Source organism: Microcaecilia unicolor, chromosome 1, assembly GCF_901765095.1.
Source record: "Microcaecilia unicolor chromosome 1, aMicUni1.1, whole genome shotgun sequence".
NCBI lineage: Eukaryota > Metazoa > Chordata > Amphibia > Gymnophiona > Siphonopidae > Microcaecilia > Microcaecilia unicolor.
In genome coordinates this window covers 539,056,374-539,080,801 of record NC_044031.1, presented here as the reverse complement: position 1 = coordinate 539,080,801, position 24,428 = coordinate 539,056,374, and the positions used below count along the sequence as shown (strand labels likewise).

The window sequence follows — 24,428 nt, the reverse complement described above, 5'->3', positions numbered from 1 at the left end:
TCCGGCATCTCTCTTCCCCCCCCCCCCCCCCCCCCCCCCCCCGTTCCTCCATATGCACTGTGGGTTGTCAGCAGAGGCAATGATGAAAACAAGATGTTGCATATTTGGAGGACTGTGTGGAGAGGGAGGCTACAGAGATGCCGAACCCGAAGAGGGGAAAAGGAAAAGAAGATTGCTGGAGCTGCAGTGTGGATGGTTCTACTACAGTCAGCCCCTACCATTGGGCAGCTCCGGGCATTTTGCCAGGCTCTCTCAATGTTAGCTATGCTCCTAGTCACTTGCCAGATGCACAGAGGCACTAGGACAATAGTTGCTACTATAGCTCCTACAGAAGTTGAGGCACATTCCTCTGAAATCTATCAAGTGCTACCTAAGAATATCTTGAGGATGATATACATCACATTTAAGAGTGACACCTAAAATTATAGTTAACTAGAGGAACTATGTCACAATAGTTCACCATGGACTACACCAGAGTTCCCCAAACTTGACCTGGAAACTACTCAGTCAGTCAAGATTTAGGATATCCACAATTAATATACAATTTGCATATACAATCTATGGAACTTCGTAAATCTAAGTGATTTGAAAATGAGCCCCTGTGTCTCCAAACCATCCAAATGCATATTCATTGCGGATATCCTGGCTGTGGGGTTCCCAAGATAGTTTTGAAAGCTTTGGTGTAGTGACACAGTTCTTCTGGTCAGCCATAATTTCATTTATTTATTATTAATTAAGATTTATTTACTGCCTTTTAGAAGGAATTCACTCAATGCGGTGTACAGTAAGAATAGATCAAACAGGAGCAACAGGCAATTACAGCAGTAAAAATATTCAAATAACAGTACAAAGTATGGCATTGTATACGAACAGTGTCAACACAATACGTAATAGAACATTTTAATTGATAGTGAAGGGTATAAGCAAAAATGGAACGTATAGATAGGTAAGAAAGTAAGAAGAGTTAGAAAGTAAGGTGACTAATTTAAAGAAGGTTGCACATGAGGTCAGAGAAATGGTTAAATATTATCTCAGCTAGGGTAGGAGTGGATTTGCCACCCTTGTACGTGATGGACAAGAGAGATCAGAAAACGTAGGGTGATGTATAGAGACTCTATACAACCATTGGACAAGTTTTTTGTGAATTTGCATAGGAACAGGGGTCAATATCCAAGGTGATTTATCCAAGTGGCTAAATCTTCAACTTAAATTTTCCCAACCACTGCCCAGTTAACTTGGTCTGACAACTCAAAGTCCAATCAGAAGTTAACATACCCCTGTATTGTTCCTAAACATATCTTACCTTGAGCTACCAATGAAAAGCCATGTGCTAAATTCAAATAAAATAATAACTAATTAAGGAGAAATTGGTAACATTCTTGTGCAGCATAAAATTTAAACTGGATAGCACCAATAGTCAGCTTTAACCAATTAAGTCAGATTGTGTCAATAGCAGGTCTAAGTTAACTACATAAGGTATCTGGTTAATTTTAACTTAGAATATTCAGTCACTCCAACTAAGGACCATGGTTACAAAACTGTGGTGAAATATTGCATTCTTTTATAGCAAAATTTATTGCACAAATCAGTAACCTATAATATTTCAATACTGCAGGTTAGCAAATTTCATTTTGTGTTGCTACAGCCTGGTGTATTGCATTTTCCTTTTTGCGGTGGTACAAATATAGGCCCAAAGTTGAGTTTTCTGATTTTTAAAGGGGGGCAGTGCATGGACCCCCCCCCCCCCCCCCACACACACACACACAAATTCCTCTCAGCACGAGCCCCCAACCCCTGTGATCCTCAATGGCAGAGGTTTTGAACCCAGTCCTCGGGATTTTCAGGATATTCCCATTGAATTCAATGGGGATATCCTGAAATCCCCAACTGGATGGGTGTGCCCCGAGGACTGGGTTGAAAATCCCTGCTCTATGGCATCTATTGAAGGGTCTCCGGGTGACTAGTGGTGGGTGCAGGAGTGATCGCCGGTTGCTCTGCCTGGTTTCAAAATAGCACCAACATGACCCTAGCGATAAACTCATATGTTATACCACCCATGGCAACCACAATTCTTTCATGTTTAAGGAGGGTAGTTTTATAAGTGCTTGAACATATAGGTTAATGAATTAAGATTTTGGAACTTATCCTGCCCTATTGCTCTATACCTCATCCACAGTAATCAAAGGTTGTGGGGCGGGGCAATCACCAGTTAATCTGAGATGTCCATTGATACCAGTTGGCCTGATAAGTTGATGCATGTTCCGGGCAGGTTACAAAAATATATTCATAATAAAATTAGCAAAGACATAAGAACAATTTGACATACACAGGGTTAGATTCTATATATGGCGCCTGAAAAATCCACATGGTAAAAAAATATGCTTGGCTGTATTTTCTAAAGTATGCTTAAATTGTATAGAATAGACCTAAATTTCAATGTGGTATATAGAATACGCTGAGTGCCTCTCTATGTGACCAAATTTGGTGTAAATCTCAATGCCTAAATTAGGCCCATTCTATAATAATGTGCATAGATTTTAAAAGTGTCCATGCCCTGGCCATGGCCATGCCCCCTTTTCAACTATGTGACTTAGAATTTAAGCGCACCACGTTACAGGAGGCTGCCAAAGTTATCTAGGGGCCAACATAGGACAGATATTTGTGTGGACCTACATGGCCAGATAATTATCTAGGCACTAGTAGTGAATATTGGTAGTGCCAGGTTAACTTCCAAGTCTGCTTCAGCTTGCCCCCCCCCCCCCCCCCCCCCCCCCCCCCCCCCGAACTACTCTGGCACTAAGCAGATAGTACCACAGCAATCTGTGCTGAAATTCACTGGCTCTCAGGTTAAGTATTGTTCAGTATCAGGTACTGGAACAGGCAGAGCAATTTAAGCAGGCAGGAGCATTTCCTGCCTGGTTAAATCACTCTCAATATTGGCCAGCACATGACTAAAATCCACGTGATTATCAGTGTTGTGTTTATGGGTAATACTGGTCTCCTCTCTTCATAGGGAAACAAGACTACAAGAAAAACAAGCCAGTCTTAAGAGCAGCAAGATTAAAAGCAGAAGCCAAGAAAACAGGACCAGGAATAAAGGTAGACATATATTTGATAGCGTACATTAACATATATATCTATTTTCTTTTCCCTGAAGATGAACTGTGTGAATATTGATTTCAGAGAGAGATCGCTTATGACACTTCATAACCTAAGTGGAATGCCAGAATCTAAAATATTTATTATAGATTGCTTTTACTTAAAGCATCCATTAATTCTCAGATAACTTGGGTAACTGGAAATATAAAGGCGTTTTTACAGTGTGTTTTATATACTTCATCTACCATATGCATTCAATAATGAAAGTAAAATGCATTAAAATTTCACATGTAAATACAAATTGAAAAGAGTGATCCATTATTTGTAGCAAACTATGTCAAAAGTATGTGGCAAAATGAGTTTCTTCTGTTGGCAGATATTTTCAATTTCAGGTTGTGCTCCTTACCATCATGATTCACCCAAACTCTAATGAAAAATATCCTGACTTTATAAAGTTTTAATACCCTGTCTCTATGTCAGAAAACTCTTACCACATTTTAGAATAGTCCTTGGTTATGTAATGAACTATTATATCCCATAAGAAATTTGTAGAATTCTCTTCATATGATCTCCAACATTTATACTTTGAGGGGGCTAATTCCATAAAGTACTCATGACATTTATGTGCTAATTACACATGTAAATGATTAGAATAGTGGCATATATGCTTTTATATAAGAACATATACATATAAATATCAAAATTCTGCATAAGCACTATTGTGTAAATATGCACATATTTTACATAATGAGCCAGGTTCACTAAATAGTGCTCAAAATTTAGGCACTGGTGAAAATCCACACTAAGCGCTATTCTATAAGGGGCACTCCGTGCTGAGTGTCCTTTATAGAATAGCACGTAGGGCAGATTCCCACGCCCATCTTTGGGTACGAGGACTTGCGCTATCTGAAACCTGGTGTAAATCCTGGCATTCGAGTCAGGTATGTAGCCCCGTTATTCTGTAACACTGAGCCTAAATATCTAGAATGCTCCTGTCCTACCCATGCCGCTCCCATGACCATGCCCACATGAGCCATTTTTGCGTGCAGTGTTATAGAATCCAAATTAGTGCCAATTGAGTGCCAGCCAACTCCAATTAACATCAATAATTGGTTGTTAGCACCCAGTTGACTAACCCGGCAGTCACTAGGCAGCGCACGACACTTCCTGGTACCTCCGGGCAAACAGTACTTCTGCTTTAGCGAGCGGTAAACCTGCATTGGTCTTACTGCCGCTTAGTAAAAGACCCCCTTAAATACCTATGTGGCATAAATGTAAGGACAATCACTAAATAGCCCCAGTCTTGCTTAAGGACTAGAGTAACAGCAGTTATGAGATTGAAAAGTCTCATCCCGCTAATGTAGTGCCTGAAATCTATTGCAAGTGGAGTTGTTTACCCCCAGAGAAGTGTGTTGGGGTTTGTCTTGAACTTTCATGAAACTTCATGTGAAACCGGAAACCGGAAGAGCAGAGTGAATGGACATATGCAAAGGTTTCTTATTTCTAATTCTGTGATGCCTCTTTGAGAGACGAGATATCATGAACTTTGACACAGTGTGTAATGATATTCAAGAAAGTCATGTATATATAAATCCTCCTTGTTATAGATTTTCTATGCAGGTACTATAAGGTGTGAATGAGCATGAAAGATATAAGAGAATATTGTTTGTGAATAAAGGTTTTAAATACACGTGAGCAGGTTTTGAAGCACACGTGTTTAATAAAGATATTTTGTATTCAATAAGACTGGGGCTATTTAGTGATTGACAATACGAGTGCTCCAGCAGCTCTATTGAGTCCCTAATTGTATAATATTATCAATAAATGTAAGGAGACAAGTCTTTTTCAATTGAAAGGAAACTCTAGAATGAGGGGACATACCATAAAGATTGATATTTTTCACTACTACTACTTAACATTTCTAAAGCGCTACTAGGGTTACGCAGCGCTGTACAATTTAACATAGAAGGACAGTCCCTGCTCAAAGAGCTTACAATCTAAAGGATGAAAAGGGATAGACTTAGAAGTAACCTTAGGAAATACTTTGTCACAGAAAGGGTGGTGAATTCGTGGAGCAGCATCCCAGTGGAGGTGGTGAATATGGAAACTATCTGAATTCAAGAAAGCTTGGGGCAGTTACATAGGATGTCTAAGGGAGAGGAAGGTATACTAGATGGCATAGATGGGCAGACTGGACAGACTATATCTGCCTTCATTTTTCTAAGTTTCTATAAGTTCAGTAATGCAAGATACATAATGGCATGTGCTATGCTTCCAGTTTACACAGCTATTTCCTTGTATGTTGAACATATCACATACAACCATTTATAATGGAATTCTGTTGACTGTCTTCTTGACAAATTTGGAGAATCAAAGTGACTCAAATTTGGATTTTTTTTCCCCAAAGACTTCAATAAATATTAAAAGGGGAATATTGTCTTGTTTCTGGCAGAGGAGAAATCAGTTTTTACAAGTTACAAAATCACAGTGCCAAGGTATTACTACCAAGCTGCAACAGCTGTTCCTCTGCCAGATGATGCATTTGGTCGCCTTCCAGAATTTGCTATTATAATCACAAAACATTGCTTTCATTTGGCTTCTGACTGCCGATCTTGATCAAGCATTGCCATGCAATGCAGAATGTTTTCACAACATAATCTCCACAGTTAGTTCTGTGTGTCAGTTTTTAATGAGCAAAAGTAAATTGCCTTTTTTTTTTTTTTTTTAAAGATACTGTAAGATGGTTAACCTTTTGGGTTCCTCATTTTTTCTGTTTTAATTTTCTTGTTAAATCTTTTTTCTGTTTTTGTTTCAATGTCATGTATGTTTTGTTTTTTTTATGTTGCTCTGATTATGTATTTTCATTGTAAATTCAGATCCTGCTGTAGTTCAAAAACCAAAATACTTATGTTAATATTATGCACTTTTAAAGACTGCATACAAATGAAAGCACATTATAACTTCTGCCTCATATTGAACACAATTTTATGTTTTCAATTAGCAAGTCTTAAAATTATTTTTAAAAAGGTTTTGTTGAATCAAATTGAGAGAAATACTATAAACAGGGCATAACAAATGAAATAATGTATGATAAATGTGTTTGCATATGCAGTCTGTTGGCCTACTTACACATTGAGTCATAAAGATATGCCTTTTGGCTATAGTAATATATTTCTGTGGCCAATGTTTTGTGATATTTTCCCCAGAACTGTCTTAAAACCAAGGTAAATCATGGTACTGCATCCAATAATGTTCATTTCTACTGCATTTATGTGAACTGAACTATATTCAGTCCTCCTTTCCCAGCTGCCAGTTATATTATATTAAATTTAGGGAAACAGCATTAGCTAAACAGTCTTCAGATAGTTCCCTTTTATGGGAGTAATTTTATAATGTGATTTTCATGTATAAATGGTGTCTTATAAAATACTGACCACTGTAAAAAGTATGCATGATGGCATGATGGTGGATATTTTGCCAGTAGGCATAACAAGAGCAAAGTTTGGGGGGATAGGCAAAGTTCACAAATATGCATGTAGATTATAAAATATGCTAATCTACATGCATACCTGAATAATCTAGGGGCAAATATTTACACCAGCTCAAGGACAGGTGTAAATGTCTATGCCTGCAAGGTAGGTGCGATTTTTGCAGTTGACACTACTATTTTATAAAGACATATAAGTGCCTATATAGTTATTTTAGGAGCTTTATTCTTGTTTTGGACATCTGAAAACTGGCATTTTTATATCTGTATTGCATGTACGTCCAAATCCCAATTATATAAAGCCAGGCTATGGATATCTAATACTGCAGCATATCTATTTGGCAAGGGGGCATGGTCTGTGTGCTTTTTGAGTGGGACTAGGGAGGGGCCAATACATGGATGCCCATTCTTTTTTGTTATTCCTTGACTAAAGTGGTGTGGTTATTCCTTTTAACTTGATTCCTGTAAATTCTGGTTCTGCCCAGTATCGTTTAGATTGTATACCGCATTAAACTCTTTTTTAGGGAACTTGTGGGATAGATGTATAAGTTGTAATTGTAACATAAGAATAGCCGTACAGGGTGAGACCAATGATCCATCTAGCCCAGTATCCTGCTTCCAACAGTGGTCAAACCAAGTCACAAGTACCTGGCAGAAACCCAATTAGTAGCAACATTCCATGCTACCAATCCCAGGGCAAGCAGTGGCTTCTCCCATGTCCACCTCAATAAGACTATGGACTTTTCCTCCAGGAACTTGTCCAAACCTTTTTTAAACCCAGATATCCTAACCGCCTTTACCACATCTTCTGGCAGCGCGTTCCAGAGCTTAACTATTCTTTGAGTGAAAAATATTTCCTCCTATTTGTTTTAAAAGTATCTCTATATATAAAAGGCACCACCAACATTCTAAATGAAGCCTCCAGCCGGAAGTGTGAAGGGGGAGAGATATCCGGTTTCCCCATGAGTGTCTGCCCCGTCCTCGCTCTCTCTGTAACACAAACAGTGAAGAAAAAAAAAAACACGAAATCAAATCGCTCTCTCTGTAACAGTGAAGGACTCAGAGGGGGGAGGGAAGAGAGGGCAGAAGCCCTCACTATCTCTGTAACACAGCACAGCAGGAAACTTAACACTGAAGGACTCGACTCCGAGGAGGGAGGGGACAGAGAGGGCAGACAGCACAGGGGAAGGGAGAGAGGGCAGAGGGCAGGGACACACACACTCCCACATGCACACAGAAGAAAACCTTGCTAGCCCCTGTTTCATTTGCATCAGAAACGGGGCTTTTTTACTAGTTTATATATAATTTCATTGAATGTCCCCTGGTCATTGTACTTTCTCAAAGATGAAAAATCAATTCACTTCTACCCATTGTACACCACTCAGGATTTTATAGACCTCACTCATATCCTCTCCTGAGGCATCTCTTTTCCAAGCTGAAGAGCCCTAACCTCTTTAGCCTTTCCATATATGGGAGGAATTCCATCCCCTTTATCATTTTGGTCATTCTTCTTTGAACCTTTTATAATTCCGCTATAATCTGAACACAGAAGAGAAAGGAATTCCCATGTCTAAAAGAATGGACATTGATAGTTAGACCTGGTACTTGGTGTTTTTAATGTTGTTTTTTTTTTTTTTGGGGGGGGGGGGTGGAATAAAATAAATGTCAGAATTTCTAGTAATTTTCACCACTTTGGTTGTTCATCTTTTTTATATGGCTACACTTCAGAGTGTGAATCACTTTCTGCAAATCAGAGAGGTTTGCTCACTTACACTGAGGGGGAATAAAAAAAATTAATTAATTAATTTGATTTAAAAAATTGGTGCAAAAAAATTTCCATGGAAACCCTCTGTTCTTGGAAGTGTTTGAGCTACTGTAGCAGTTAAGCTGTCAGATCAGACTCTGATTACCTTGTCATTTGAAAATTGAATTTAAGGTTACAAAAGTTGTTGATTTTCTTCAGTCATTGGTCTTTAGCACGTTTAATGCCTGTAATGAACAGTTTCATCCATGTTGATAATGTCAAAAAAAAAAAAAGCAACCAAGGACTAATTACTACTAAGTCATTGCTCTGTCATTTATATAGAAGGCACAGTACTGTAATGGCTGAAATACAAGGCATAATTTTTATGGAACTATGCCATACTGAAAGGACAACAAAAATAAATTGTCTTATAATTGCAGCAATGTTAGAGTTGGTCCAACAGCCTGATAGTCCATGGGGTGGGGAAGATGGAGTTAGTAGAGTGCTGATGAACTGTTGGATCTAAGGCTAGCCTGCCTGGCTGCATACTGAGCCCTAAAATACTTTGAGTTGCCAGGCAGCTTATTACCTTCCCCATGAAAACTTTCAAACTTTTGCAAGTTTCTGTTTCTTAAGATTGCAATTCTCCTAACTGGTTGTGTGGCCAAAAAAACAATGTAGCTTCTGGCAATGACATCTTTATCTGTAGAGTGCTACAAATATGTAGTAAGATTTTAGAAATGGTTAAGTTATAGATGTAGGTATCCTGCTTGGACTTCGTCTGAAGACTTTTCCTTCTTTCTTCATTTCCCACCATTTTATATTTGAGTCAATTCAGTTGTTTAGAAGGTTCTTCAAAACATAGGATCCAGTATTCAATGGGACCAAATCTATGTAAAATATCTGGATACATTATTTAGCTTTTCATTCAGATTTTCCATCAACCTATATCAAATGCAATTACTATTAATTCCTGCCTAGGGGAATAATTTATAGCACTTTGCTCAGTCGCTAACACAGCTTTTTAGGAGCAGAGGATAATTAGATTGTAAGCTCTGTCGAGCAGGGACTGTCTCTTCATGTTCAAGTGTATAGCGCTGCGTACATCTAGTAGCGCTATAGAAATGATAAGTAGTAGTAGCTCTTGTCCCAGGCTTGGATCATTGGCTGGTAATAAGTCTGTGCCAGTTTCTGAAAATATAATATGATTTAAGGACAAGATAAATGCATCAAAGCATGTCAGGCATGTCTCATAGAAGAAATTTGTTACAAAATATTACTGACTACAGCTAACAACTCCTACATATTTCCTACAACAGGTAAGTTTCCCTAATAAAAATAAAGATGAAACCAACGCAGGAGGAGGAAAGATGATGGACCACGGGTGGGGGGGGGGGGGGGGGAGAAGACAGATTGGACAGGAGAATGAAGGGATGGAGGAAAGGGAACAGGGAGATGTCAAACCTTGGGTGGGGGGAGAAGGAGAGGAAATACTGGGCTACAAGAAGGGAGGGAGGGAGGGGAAATATTGAAACCATGTGGTAGAGGTCAAAGGGGGTGGCAAGATGATGAGTGAGAGGAGGGTAATGCATACATGAAATATAGTAATGGGGAGTAGGAAATAGCATGCTAGAGAAGGAATGAGATGGAAAATGGGACAGCTAGGGAATGAGAGAAGATTGAAAGTTAAAAGATAGCTGAATAGTTCAGAGAAGGAGAAGGATGAGAAAAAAATTTAATTTGAGTGGACAGAGGCAGAAAAGAAAAAAGGGAGGAAAGCTGTAAGAGAAAGATCCCATATGTCAGAGACAGGTGCAGTGAGACAATAGGACAAGACAGGAGAGAAGAGAAAAGACAAGTGGACAGCAGCCACTGGAAAGAGAATTAGCAGAAGGGAAAGCAGAAAAGAGAAACTGGGACCAACATATTGGAAAAATAAAATGTCCAGACATTAAATCTGAAAACAGTGTTTTATTTTAGTTTTATTAGCTGGAATATGTTAACTTTAGGATATGTGCATTGCAGATACCTTTGCATTGTGTTCAGTGGCACAGCCACTGAGATTTAGGGGGCCTGTAGAGATGAACCCAAAAGTGGGTGGGTACCAAATATTTTTCCTGCCCCCTGCCTGAATGCAAAATATAAATACATGAACTGATGAGACTCTCCAGGCCCTTCCAGGTAAAGAATTTCTCCTCTTTTGCTACTCTGGCAGCCAGAACTCTCCAAGCTGTGCTACAGAATCCCATGCTGCTGCCTGCCCACCCCAGTGCATGCTTGGCTATTGTGCATGCGTGAAAACTGAGTATGCATGGGAGGGCAGCAGTAGTGCCAGCAGCTTGAGGACCCAACCACCAGCTGGAGAGCTCTGGCTGCCGAACTGGAGGAGGAGGAGGTAGTCATCAGTTGGCACGACTTGGGGATTCCTGCCTACCACAGCAAGAGTGACAGCTAATTTTTTCAAAGTGGTGGACCCAGACCCCTCCCCCATGGCTGCACCACCAATCATGTTCATTATAAAAGGAAGTGCATTTCTGTTTTTATTTCTTCAGTGTTAAACTTCTTAGGATTCCAAGTTCAATTTTGATCTTCGTATTCCTATTTCTAATTTCTGATCCCCTGTTCTGTATTTGGAGAAGGTCTATCTGTGTTTTGTGTGTGAAGAAGTCATTTAAACTTGTTTTATATACGCTAGTAATAGTGGGTGGGGAGATCAGGGAATGGGGTAGGGAGAAAAAGGGATTAGGGGCCCCCCTCCTTAATTTCTGCCCTGTGCCCCCATCATGTCTACAGCTGGCCCTTGTCAGAGAGGTTATTTAGAAATCGCAACTTAGTCAGCGACTAATATAGCAAATGGCAGACAGTTTTATCACTAAATGGGTAATTGTGTGAAATCAATTGAGATACTGAATATCACTACCTTCTTGATTACTTCTTTTTGACTAGCTGTTGAACATCCAGTTTCTGCAGGGTACTAATCCTGGCCAGCCTGTGGGGGGTCGAGTTTGGTCTTTCCTTCAGGCCTGGCAGAAGAAAACACTGTGTAAAAAGAACAGAAGTAGGGGGTAGACCAAATGTGTATCCAAACAGCAGATTTATTCTCACATTTAAAAAAAATCAATCAAAAGACTGGACGCAGTCCTGTGTTTTGGCACTAACCGCACCTGCCTCAGGAGTCAATGTCAATTATCTCTATGTAAACAACATAAATAATATAAACAAACATTTTGTATCATTGAATCATAATAAAATAATATTAAGAATCAATAATTTTAAAACATATATACTATAGTATTGCACAAATAGAATATGAGGAACATATAAAATATATTCCAAAGAATAAAAGTTGCACATATCTCTAAAAAGTTTATATATATATAAATATTTTTACATAATAAAAATGATAATAATATCAAAAGATAATAATATGACAACATGGCTGACTATAGGGTCACTAATGAATACAGATATACATGATATGACATACCAGCCACTGACGATAATAACATAAATGGGCTTGAGAATCCAATAATATAGCATCTAATAAAGAATAAGTAAAAAAGTGACAAGAATTCAATAGATAAACATTCTCAAGGAATAAAGTAGTTTGAATGTCTTAACATATATATAAAAACGAATAAACATGAAGTGAAATCAGTGTCAGAATGTCTTGAAATTTAGAAATTTCAATAGGTAAACACAATCTCATGAATTGAGGTCAGTATCACAGAACGATTTGAGTGTAAGACTAATGTGGTAGAAATGCAATAATGTTAAAATGCAATAATATAAAATAAAGAAATAGGAAAACCGCAAAAAGAAAAAAAGATATAAAAGCAAATTATCATGTTAAAGTGCGAAACAAATCTAGTGGTAAACTGCTGACTAAAATGTTTGAAATGCACAAAAAGGAATGCATGTATTTAAGATGTCCAACAAATGATGCTGGATAAATATGTCAGGGACCCTTTTACTAAGCCGCGTAGGTGCCTACGCGTGCACAATGAGCGTCAATTCAGAGTTAATGCCCAGCTACCGTGTGGCTGTGGTGGTAATTTCATTTTTTACGTGTGTCTGCTACGCGCGCTGGAAAATATATTTTATTCTCTGGTGCGTGGCGAAAACCGGGCGGTAACTGGCAGTCTGTGTGCGTAGTCGATTACAGCCCCGTCAACGTGAGAGACCTTACTGCTAAGTGAATGGGTGGCGGTAAGGTCTCAGACCTAAAATGGACATGCGCCAATTTTTATTTTGCCACACGTCCATTTTCAGCAAAATTTTTAAAGATGCCTTTTTTGCAGGTGCGCTGAAAAATGGACCTGCGTGCATCCAATACACGCGCCTGCGCTATTGCAGGCCATTTTTCAGCGCACCTTAGTAAAAGGGCCCCTTGATTTGCTGAAGCACTTAAAAAGAGCAACTCTAGTGTAGAGGTATAAAAAAGGAAGATAACAAACAAATTGATTAATTAAGATAACCCAAAAAATTACATGAGCACTAAAAAAGCAGCTCTAGTACTTTTTTGTTCTTGTTTAGAAATTAACACTGTCTCAGGTTCATCAGCCACCCTCAGATCAACCTTGATCATGGATCCAACCTCCCTCGGACTTTCTCAGTCTCGTATACTACTACTACTATTTAGCATTTCTATAGCGCTACAAGGCATACGCAGCGCTGCACAAACATAGAAGAAAGACAGTCCCTGCTCAAAGAGCTTACAATCTAGTAGACAAAAAATAAAGTAAGCAAATCAAATCAATTAATGTGGACGGGAAGGAAGAGAGGAGGGTAGGTGGAGGCGAGTGGTTACAAGTGGTTACGAGTCAAAAGCAATGTTAAAGAGGTGGGCTTTCAGTCTAGATTTAAAGGTGGCCAAGGATGGGGCAAGACGCAGGGGCTCAGGAAGTTTATTCCAGGCGTAGGGTGCAGCGAGACAGAAGGCACGAAGTCTGGAGTTGGCAGTAGTGGAGAAGGGAACAGATAAGAAGGATTTATCCATGGAGCGGAGTGCATGGGAAGGGGTGTAGGGAAGGACGAGTGTGGAGAGATACTGGGGAGCAGCAGAGTGAATACATTTATAGGTTAGTAGAAGAAGTTTGAACAGGATGCGAAAACGGATAGGGAGCCAGTGAAGGGTCTTGAGGAGAGGGGTAGTATGAGTAAAGCGACCCTGGCGGAAGATGAGACGGGCAGCAGAGTTTTGAACCGAATCGTATAAAAAGTAGTCCACTTTCCCTAGGGCAAGACCACATAATCTGTTCCATCAGAAGAGAGCAATCAAGATTTCTGCTCAAGATACTTTCTAATGCCAAAAAAAGATAGGCGGTTTACGCCCTATACTATGGCTCAGATACCTCAACCTTTTCCTCCTCCTCTGCCATAATACCTTAAAAAATATCTTATCACCAAAATATCTTATCACCTTGCTTTATATTTCTGCCACCCTAATTTTTCTCCTTGTCTCTTTCAGTTTTCTCTGAAATTCATTTCTGTGTTATTGTTCCTGTAAATTTTTTGTATTTTGTGAATATTATGGGGCTGATATTCAGACCATAGGAGGCAGCCCGGCTAACTCCTACGGTTGGTGGCAAACCCAGAAATTCAATGCCAGGTCGTATCCGGTGACTGGCATTGAATTTTTGAAGGTTTTTTTTTTTTTTTGGCCACTATGAACATAGCTGGTTAAGTTGATATTCATGAGCTGACCAGCTAAGTTATAAAGTCCAAAGATAGACCTGCTATTTATGCGGGTCTATCTGGCAGCTAAACATAGCTGGTCAGCCGATGAATATTGGCACTAACCAGCCATGTCGTGTGACCAGGCTAGTTGCTAAGCATTAATATTCAGATGAGATAGCCAACTGTCTTGCGCTGAATATTAGCGCTTAGCAAGCTTAAGGCTATTTAACCCTCCAGGATGGTTGAATAGCGCTGAATATCGGGGGGGGGGGGGGGGGGGTATGTTTTGCCTTTATATTTGCTTCCACTTATTTGGAGAATCATGTTAGTTTCCTTTTCCTCCTGCTTTTATTTATTTTCCTTACTTAAAGATCTGTTGACTTTTTTTAAGTCAACAATTTTTCCACTTTCCCTATTTCTTCCTACCCTGCCAGCTCCTCCTCCAGGTGCTTCTCCATTTGCTGAAGTCAGCATGTTGGAAACACAGGATGCTGAATTTGGTGTGACTCAAATTTTTATTTGTACATAAACCACACCATGTGATGATCTCTGCCACCCAAGTGGGCACCCACCCAGACATTAGATGCACTTTCGCCATTCATGAGTGCTAGATCCACCGTTGACGTTCCCTAGTGAGTTACCCCACCATTTGCCTGAATAAAGCTCTTTGTAAGGCGTCTGTGATCTTTCCACTTCTCTCCAAATTTGCAGATGAGATACACCTCTCCCTTCATTTCCACTTTGATGATATCATTGATCATGTACCTGTCCAGTTCTTCTGTCTGACTCAAAGTCAAAGGTCTGTAGACTATACACGTAAAGACTGAAGTGTCATCTTCTCTTTCAAAGGCTATCCACAACATCTCTTTTCCTCACACCTCCTTCATTTCATTCACTTTAAGATACAGACTTTTTAATATATATATATATATATTTTTTTTTCTTTTTTAGTCATGAATTGACAATGAGTGTGACTGTTGGGCAGACTGGCTGGACCATTCAGGTCTTTATCTGCCATTATTTACTGTTACTATGGAGTTCCTTTTCAAAAGAGAAAAGCATCCAAAAGTGGCATAAATCTACATTTGGATGTTTTTCTCACAAAGAAGTCCAAATTGGTATTTTCAAAACCAATTTTTAGATGTTTTTCTATGAAGTACAATATCTAGACAATTAGGAGATTCTAAACACAGAGCATAGGTCTGTCCAAACTAAATGTGCAATTTTAAAATAAAGATATCATTAATATAAAGAGGAAAGGCCTCGAGAAGCCCCCAGCATAAATTTTAACTGCAGGAGCTGGACTTCTTCATCATCGGCCGAAAACCTCTTAAAGCTCTTTAATTCTTATGGATCTTTCAATTCTTGAACTTTAATTCTTATGGATCTTTCAATTCTTGAACTTTAATTCTTATGGATCTTTCAATTCTTGAACTTTAATTCTTATAGATCTCTTAATTCATGGGCTTCATAGCAAAATGCAGGTACTTAGCTTGTCCGCTGTTTCCTGCTGTGCGGGTCCTTCCTACACCTCGATATCTGACCACGGCCGTGAATTAAGAGATCTATAAGAATTAAAGTTCAAGAATTGAAAGATCCATAAGAATTAAACAGCTTTAAGAGGTTTTCGGCCGATGATGAAGAAGTCCAGCCCCCGAAGTTAAAATTTATGCTGGGGGCTTCTCGAGGCCTTTCCTCTTTATATTAACGATATGTTTATTTTAAAATTGCACATTTAGTTGGGACAGACCTATGCTCTGTGTTTAGAATCTCCTAATCGTCTAGATATTGTGCTAACCCTATAGGAGATCACCTCTAATATTGTTTATAGTTTGTTTCTATGAAGTACGTCAGAAGTGTGTTCAAATTACAAGGGGGTTTGTCGGGCGTGTTAAGGGCGAATCTGGGCGTTCCTAACACTGAATTATGGTTGAAAAACGTCCAACACTTGGACGTCTTTCAGCCATAATGGAACAAAACAAAAACATCCAGGACTAAAACTTAGACATTTTGAGCTAGACTTGTTTTTATTATGAAAAGGCACAATAAGGTGCCCTAAATGACAGATGACCACTGGAGGGAATCAGGAATGACCTCCCCTTATTCCCCCAGTAGTCACTAACCCCCTCCCACCCCCCAAAAACTTAGCAGTGATGAAAAACATTACTTGCCAGCCTCTGTGACCCTCAGATGTTATACTCAGGTCCATCAGAATAGCATGCAGGTCCCTGGAGTAGTCTAGTAGTGGGTGCAGTGCACTGCAGACAGGTGGACCCAACCTCCTACCTCTCCCTACCTGTTACAATTGTGGAGGAAACTGCGAGCCCTCCAAAACTCACCAGAAACTCACTGTACCCACATATAGGTGCCCCCTTCACCCGTAAGGGCTATGGTAGTGGTGTACAGTTGGGGGTAGTGGGTTTTGGGGGGGGGGGGGCTGAGCACACAAGGTAAGGGAGCAATGGTCAGATGTGTACCTGGGAGTATTTTATGAAGTTATGAAGTCCACTGCAATGCCCCCTAGGGTGCCCTGTTGCTGTGCCGGGATGTCAAGGGGACCGACCAGTCTACTAAAAGTGCCGGCTCCTCCTGTATCCCAATGGCTTGATTTTGTACGTTTTGCACTTGGACAGTTTTTTTTCCAAAATGGACCAAAATAAAAATAAACCGTCCAAAATACAAAACATCCATAGTATTTTTGAAAAAAAAAGATAAAACGTTTTTCTTTTTCGAAAATGACCTTCTTTCCTGTTCAGAATTCAGATTTAGACGTCATATCGAAAATGCACCTCCATGTGCAATAAAAGTATGCAAATCATTTACTGAACAATGACATAATTTATATTACAAAATATATTGCTTCATTCTGAAGGAAAAATAGCACTTAGTTCAGATGTAGCTCCTGGACTGATGTCATTTTCCTAATTCAGTACTGTTTCTAACATCATTCTTTTTTTTTCTTTTGTTTGTTTTGTTGTACAGGAGGTGGCCCTTGTCCTGGTGGCTATACTGATATGTCTATTGGCTTTTTATTCTTTCTTCTTTCTTAACTTGGGCATTGAACCTGACCCTGACCTGAATCTGAATGAGAACTAACAGATGCTACACATTCAATACCAGGTTCACAGTGGCGAACAAATAAATTCTTGCTACAGGTGGCTTAACAATCATTACTGGTCATTTTAGTCTGATGTTCCAGATGTCTGAAATTGCTGTTGTCAGTTACCTTTACATTCCAGATTTGCAATTCAATAGTAATAAAATCATTACAAAGTAAGACTGTATTAAAAATGTAAAACAGTTAATTCACCCTCATCTCATTGATTTGTCTCTCAAATGGAAAGTGCTATTATTCACGTTTGTGGCAGGTCCAAGCTCATTTTTCATGCGTTACGACTCACAGCCTGAGAGAACTTGCCAGTAACAAATTGTGAATTCAATCATTACTAATATTGACAGCCATTGTTACATGTAGATCAGGGCTCTTATAAAACCATGCAGGCATATACACAGAAAAAATGCACCTACTTTGACACGATCTGCATGTAGTTATTCCTTGGGTGCAGTGTGGGCAAAGCTGGGGTTGAGTTGTGATGTAGGTACATATTTTTATAAAATATAGATGTAGGGGGGAATATAATTTTATTAAAGTTTTCCTTCAATAGACCTTGAATGTCCGAGTGCATTCCAGTAACCTATAAACTTATTCTTTAAATTTTTCAACATTTTTTTCTAGTATTCTCCAACCTTTTTTTTTGGTCGCCAGCACTGAATGCAAATTTTACCATGCTGAATATTTATTCCATCACCTTCTCCAGCCTAGACTTTTCTGGGTGGAGGAACCAAGCAACTCTATATCTAATCCCACTCCAGATATTGTCGTGTCAGGATACTGATTTGGGCAGAATATTGCTGGAGCTATAGTCCCAGTGACCTGTCAGTCTTTTCTGCTTCCCATGGTTTTTGTTTTCCTTTTGATTAGTTAGAAGTGAACTACTGAAGATGCTGTACAGTGGATTTTTGAGGTCTCAACCCTTCTCATTAGAAAGTTCACAACGGCTGCTATCCCTATGTTCTCCTCCTTTGATTCAGTGAATGGGTTTTCAAGTGTGCTCGTAATGTAACAGAAATAGATATTAGTATCCCATTCCATCCTTGTCACAAGAAGATCCCCAAGCTTACCTTCTGCCCACTCAGTTGCAGTTCAAGTCCTCACCTTTGGTTTGTCAGCTTCTCTTCGTGCAGTCAGTCACAAACTTCCCTCTCCACCAGAGAACAATCACCTCTTTTTCAGATCCTACAGTTTACTTTCAATTTTCAAGGCCCACCCTACATCCAACCTAGGTCATTTCCATTACAGAAATATTTAAAAAAGAAGAAGAAGAAAATCTTTCTTTCAGAAGAGGAACACAAGATATCATGGTACAGGTTTGTGCCTTTCACTTAGACCTCAGTGTCATACCCTCTCCATCCATGCAAATTCTAGGTCACAGTACAGTGGCTGTTCATGAAGTTTCCTTATCTATTGAAGGGAAGGGATTTGGATTTAGCTCACACCTTTCTCCATTGAGAGTCAAGGCAAATTTTATTCAAGTACAATGGTTTTTTTATTCTGTTTCTAGAGGGATTTCCATCTCAATTTATACTAGAGACAATGGAGAGTTAAGTGACTTGCCCATCACAAGGAGCTTCCTACTGTTCTAACCATTAGACTACTCTCCCACTCTGTGAAGGTGAAGCATGCTCAATAGTGTCTTAATTTGCACTAATCTCAGTGCTTCAAAGGAAAGCTATTTAGCAAGTTTCCCTTTTGCTTGTAGCCACTGCAGTATTTGAGCATTAAAAAATGTAAAGCTGTTCTGTACCATACTCCTAAAACATAAGCATCGCCACACTGGGACAGACCAAAGGTCCATCTAGCCCAGCACCCTGTCTCTGACAGTGGCCCATCCAGGTCACAGTCACCCGACAAGATCCAGTTCTTGTTGAATTTATCACGAGAGCTGGGCGTTCCTTAGCATTTTTTTAAATAGTTCACATTAAATCAGGTTTTTTTTTGTATTTGTTTTTAACAGTACGTTGCACAATAAAATGCAAGAAAAATCCTGTAGGCATACTCTTCAGTAATAAGCAAACAATCCTCAAAAACACTTCAGAGCATATGGTTACCAGTCCATATAATGAGAGAAAATATGGAAATTTAAAGTAAATAGAATCAGGAAAAATAAGGAAAATAAAATCTATCCTGTGTATCTATACATATATGTCCACTTGAACACAACATCCTATTCCCCACCTGCTTCACAACATTTCAACACAAATCATACCTGTTTGTTAAATAAAAGCTCTTCAAAATGAGCAGACTGTACAAAGATATAGCTGCTAAATTTACTTTAAATGCATGCTAACTTACGCATTAACATCTTTAAAGCTGATTTTGCACTTTAAACAGCTCTAAGGTATGTTAAAATATGTTTTTTTATTAAGACAAATGTGTGGAATCAACTGCAAAAAGTTTGAAAATATGCTGGCCGATATTCAAAAGAATTAAAGCGAGCGGGAGAGGCTTCTGCCTGCTTAAATTGCTTGTCTGTGACTAACCAGCGATATTCAGCAGCCCTTAACCAGTTAGTACCACTGAATATATTCATGGTTAGCGCCTGCACCAGAACTGGCTAACTTGCGGGCGTTCTGGGGGTGAAATTGGCACTTATGGGGCCCTTTTACTTAGGCACCTACGTGCGTAAAACACGCATCAAATTAGAACTACCAACCGGCTACCTCATGCCCCGGGCGGTAATTCTAATTTTGATGTGTGTCCAAAATGCACAGCAGAAAATAATTTCTATTTTCTACCACGTGATGCTAACCAGGCGATAATCAGCAGTGTACATGCACTGATTATTGCTGCTCGGTTAACGTGTGAGATCTTACCGCTTAGTCAATGGGTGGCAGCAAGCGGTAAGGTCTCTGGCCCAAAATGTACGTGTACTGATTTTTTATTTTGCCGCATGTCCATTTTCAGCAAAAAAAGAAGGCCTTTTTTGCAGGCGCGCTGAAAAATAGACCTGTGTGCATCCAATACACGCGCCTGCACCAACACAGGTCATTTTTTGGCGCGCCTTAGTAAAAGGGCCCCTATGTGCTTAAGTGCTGATATTCAGCCTTTGAGTGCATAAGATAATATCTTAAATTGGGTCACATAAATAGCAGTTCTATCTTTAAGTGGTTCAACTTATATGGTCAAAGGCTGAATATTGCACTTAACCGCAGAAGCTTTACTGGCCAACCAAAACCCGGATATTCAATGCTAGTGCCTGGACATCACCTGGCACTGAATATCCAAGAATACAGCTGGCGGCGGACATAAAAACCCTGACCACCGCCAGATGGTAAAAAAGCCCAAACAAAACTAATTATCACGTAAAGGTTTATATGCAAGGTTTTAGTTATAAGAATTAATTTTATTACAGGCTACCTGTTAAAAGTTCAAAAAGGCACCTTTTTAGAAAGGCAAGATATGTGCCTTTATAATGTAGGCTGAGAATTCCAACTCTAGCCAAACTACACTCCAGGAATGCTTATTCACAGATCGCGGTAGGTGTACTTTTTTTACATGTGTGTACCGCATGCAATTTTATATGAGCCTTTTTCTACATAATTGACATGCAGAGAAAACTTGTTTTAGGCAGAAGGATGGTGTGCAAGTGGCCTTTCATAGAATACCAAGTGGCAGAAAAGTAAGCCGCTTGATTTGATGGTGCTTACTTTGCTGATGGGTATGTGCTTGGGCAGAGTTTGGGAGCAATGAGTAGAGTGCACAAGTATGCAAATTAAATTATAAAATTCTATCATATATGTGCTGACATCTAGGTGTAGATATTTACACCAGCTATAGGACTGGTGTAAGTGATTGTGCCTTACATGTAAGCACATTTTGGCCACTTGCATTAATACTTTATAAAGAAAAGTAGATGCCTGCTTTTCTATATAGAATAGACTTAAATGGGTGCCATAATCAGTGTCTCCTGTTATAGAATTATCCTATGTCTCCTGTGTTATAAAGAACCATGTTTTTGGTCAGTGGCTTAGTTCACCTTTATTTTCACACTTGTCCCCTAAAGCATAAATCAGAAGAATGCCTCTTGAAAATATAGAAATGTTTATTTTTTAAAACACTGTTCATGTCCAATACATTCCTGGTTTGTAATATAGTAAATTCTTTATGCAAATAGATCTAATTTTTTCAATGCCAAATGTTTGGAGCACATGTAGCTTGTCAGAAAAGGCATGTGGGCAAAAGAAGCTTAAAGTGTTGCATGTGTCTTAAAAGCTAAGACTTTTTTTCTCCAGCTATTTGGATGAAGGTTTATTTTGAAGAATCAATGGATACAAAGTTTAACCCACTTTTTCTTTAATAAAATTATTTGAAACATTTTAAAATGGTGGATTATTAATCAGTTGGCTTATTTTTACTTTAGTCCTAAACAGTTGTTATAACCTACTAAGAATTGGGTTCCCTTCAGGACCAATACAGTTACTGGAACAGTATTTTTATGATGCAATTTCTGTGATTTTTCAAAGCCAGGATACAGTACATTCATTTATGAAACTGTTTTTTTTATTCATACTGATACAGAAAGTTGTATACTTTATGTGCAACATTTTGAAGTTATTGCGATATCTTTCTAATTTTAGTTTGTATGAGACTGTACTCTTTTTATATAGAAGGTCTGAGCTTCAGGAACGATAACTGAATACTAGAACTCTGAATATTGAAATCTCTCAGTCAAGTAGATGATTCTCAAGAATGATTTTTATTATCTGTGCAGTCTTGAAATTATTCCAATGTAAACTGAACTGTGAAATTTTGGAAAATAAATTTATTCTGTATTGTACAGTAAACAGCAAAATTGTCTGAGCTGGTCTTTTGCACAGTACATAAGTAATGCCATACTGGGAAAAGACCAAAGGGTCCATCGAGCCCAGCATCCTGTCCACGACAGCGGCCAATCCAGGCCAAGGGCACCTGACAAGCTTCCCAAACGTACAAACATTCTATACATGTTATTCCTGGAATTTTGGATTTTTCCAAGTCCGTTTAGTAGCGGTTTATGGACTTGCCTTTAGGAAACCGTCCAACCCCTTTTTAAACTCTGCTAAGCTAACCGCCTTCACCACTTTCTCCGGAAACGAATTCCAGAGTTTAATTACACGTTGGGTGAAGAAAACTTTTCTCCGATTTGTTTTAAATTTACTACACTGTAGTTTCATCGCATGCCCCCTAGTCCTAGTATTTTGGAAAGCGTGAACAGACGCTTCACATCCACCTGTTCCACTCCACTCATTATTTTATATACCTCTATCATGTCTCCCCTCAGCCATCTCTTCTCCAAGCTGTATAGCCCTAGCCTCCTTAGTCTTTCTTCATAGGGATGTCGTCCCATCCCCGCTATCATTTTAGTCGCCCTTCGCTGCACCTTTTCCAATTCTACTATATCTTTCTTGAGATGCGGCGACCAGAATTGAACACAATACTCAAGGTGCGGTCGTACCATGGAGCGATAGAACGGCATTATAACATCCTCACACCTGTTTTCCATACCTTTCCTAATAATACCCAACATTCTATTCGCTTTCTTAGCCGCAGCAGCACACTGAGCAGAAGGTTTCAGTGTGTTATCGACGACGACACCCAGATCCCTTTCTTGGTCCGTAACTCCTAACGTGGAACCTTGCATGACGTAGCTATAATTCGGGGGTTTTTTTCCCACATGCATCACCTTGCACTTGCTCACATTAAACATCATCTGCCATTTAGCCGCCCAGTCTCCCAGTCTCGTAAGGTCCTCTTGTAATTTTTCACAATCCTGTCGCGATTTAACGACTTTGAATAACTTTGTGTCATCAGCAAATTTAATTACCTCGCTAGTTACTCCCATCTCTAAATCATTTATAAATATATTAAAAAGCAGCGGTCCTAGCACAGACCCCTGAGGAACCCCACTAACTACCCTTCTCCATTGTGAATACTGCCCATTTAACCCCACTCTCTGTTTCCTATCCTTCAACCAGTTTTTAATCCACAATAGGACATTTCCTCCTATCCCATGACCCTCCAATTTCCTCTGTAGCCTTTCATGAGGTACCTTGTCAAACGCCTTTTGAAAATCCAGATACACAATATCAACCGACTCCCCTTTGTCCACATGTTTGTTCACTCCTTCAAAGAATTGAAGTAAATTGGTCAGGCAAGATTTCCCCACACAAAAGCCATGCTGACTCGGTCTCAGTAATCCATGTCCTCGGATGTGCTCTGTAATTTTGTTTTTAATAATAGCCTCTACCATTTTCCCCGGCTCCGACGTCAGACTCACCGGTCTATAATTTCCCGGATCTCCCCTGGAGCCTTTTTTAAAAATGGGCGTTACATTGGCCACCCTCCAATCTTCCGGTACCATGCTCGATTTTAAGGATAAGTTGCATATCACTAGCAGTAGCTCCGCAAGCTCGTTTTTCAGTTCTATCAGTACTCTAGGATGAATACCATCCGGTCCAGGAGATTTGCTACTCTTCAGTTTGCCGAACTGCCCCATTACGTCCTCCAGGTTTACCGTGAAGTCAGTAAGTTTCTCCGACTCGTCCGCTTGAAATACCATTTCCGACACCGGTATCCCACCCAAATCTTCCTCGGTGAAGACCGAAGCAAAGAATTCATTCAGTCTCTCCGCTACGTCTTTGTCTTCCTTGATTGCCCCTTTTACCCCTCGGTCATCCAGCGGCCCAACCGATTCTTTTGCCGGCTTCCTGCTTTTAATATACCGAAAAATTTTTTTACTATGTTTTTTTGCCTCTAATGCTATCTTTTTTTCATACTCCCTCTTGGCCTTCTTAATCTGCACCTTGCATTTGCTTTGACACTCCTTATGCTGTTTCTTGTTATTTTCAGACGGTTCCTTCTTCCATTTTCTGAAGGCGTTTCTTTTAGCCCTAATAGCTTCCTTCACCTCACTTTTCAACCAGGCCGGGTGTCTTTTGGACTTCCATCTTTCTTTTCTAATTTGCGGAATATGTATGGCCTGGGCCTCCAGGATGGTATTTTTGAACAGCGTCCACGCCTGTTGTACAGTTTTTACTCTCTCAGTTGCCCCCCTAAGTTTTTTTTTTACCGTTCTTCTCATTTTATCATAGTCTCCTTTTTTAAAGTTAAACACTAACGTATTTGACTTTCTGTGTACAGTTACTACAAGGTCGATGTCAAAACTGATCATATTATGGTCACTGTTATCAAGCGGCCCCAGTACCATAACGTCCCTCACCAGATCATGCGCTCCACTAAGGACCAAGTCTAGAATTTTTCCTTCTCTCGTCGGCTCCTGCACCAGTTGCTCCATAAAGCTGCCCTTGATTTCATCAAGG

General features: G+C 39.5%; 1 protein-coding gene across 1 annotated transcript in view; it reads left to right on the top strand.

Annotated features, from left to right (window-relative positions):
* TRIQK (triple QxxK/R motif containing) overlaps positions 1-19,785 on the top strand; it is a 147,893-nt gene extending 128,108 nt beyond the window's left edge. The window contains exons 6-7 of the mRNA XM_030189750.1: positions 3,014-3,099; positions 16,992-19,785. Of these exons, the coding sequence (XP_030045610.1) occupies positions 3,014-3,099; positions 16,992-17,105 (200 nt within the window). The 3' untranslated portion in view covers positions 17,106-19,785. The remainder of the gene's footprint in view (positions 1-3,013; positions 3,100-16,991) is intronic.
* The last annotated feature ends 4,643 nt before the right edge of the window (positions 19,786-24,428 follow it).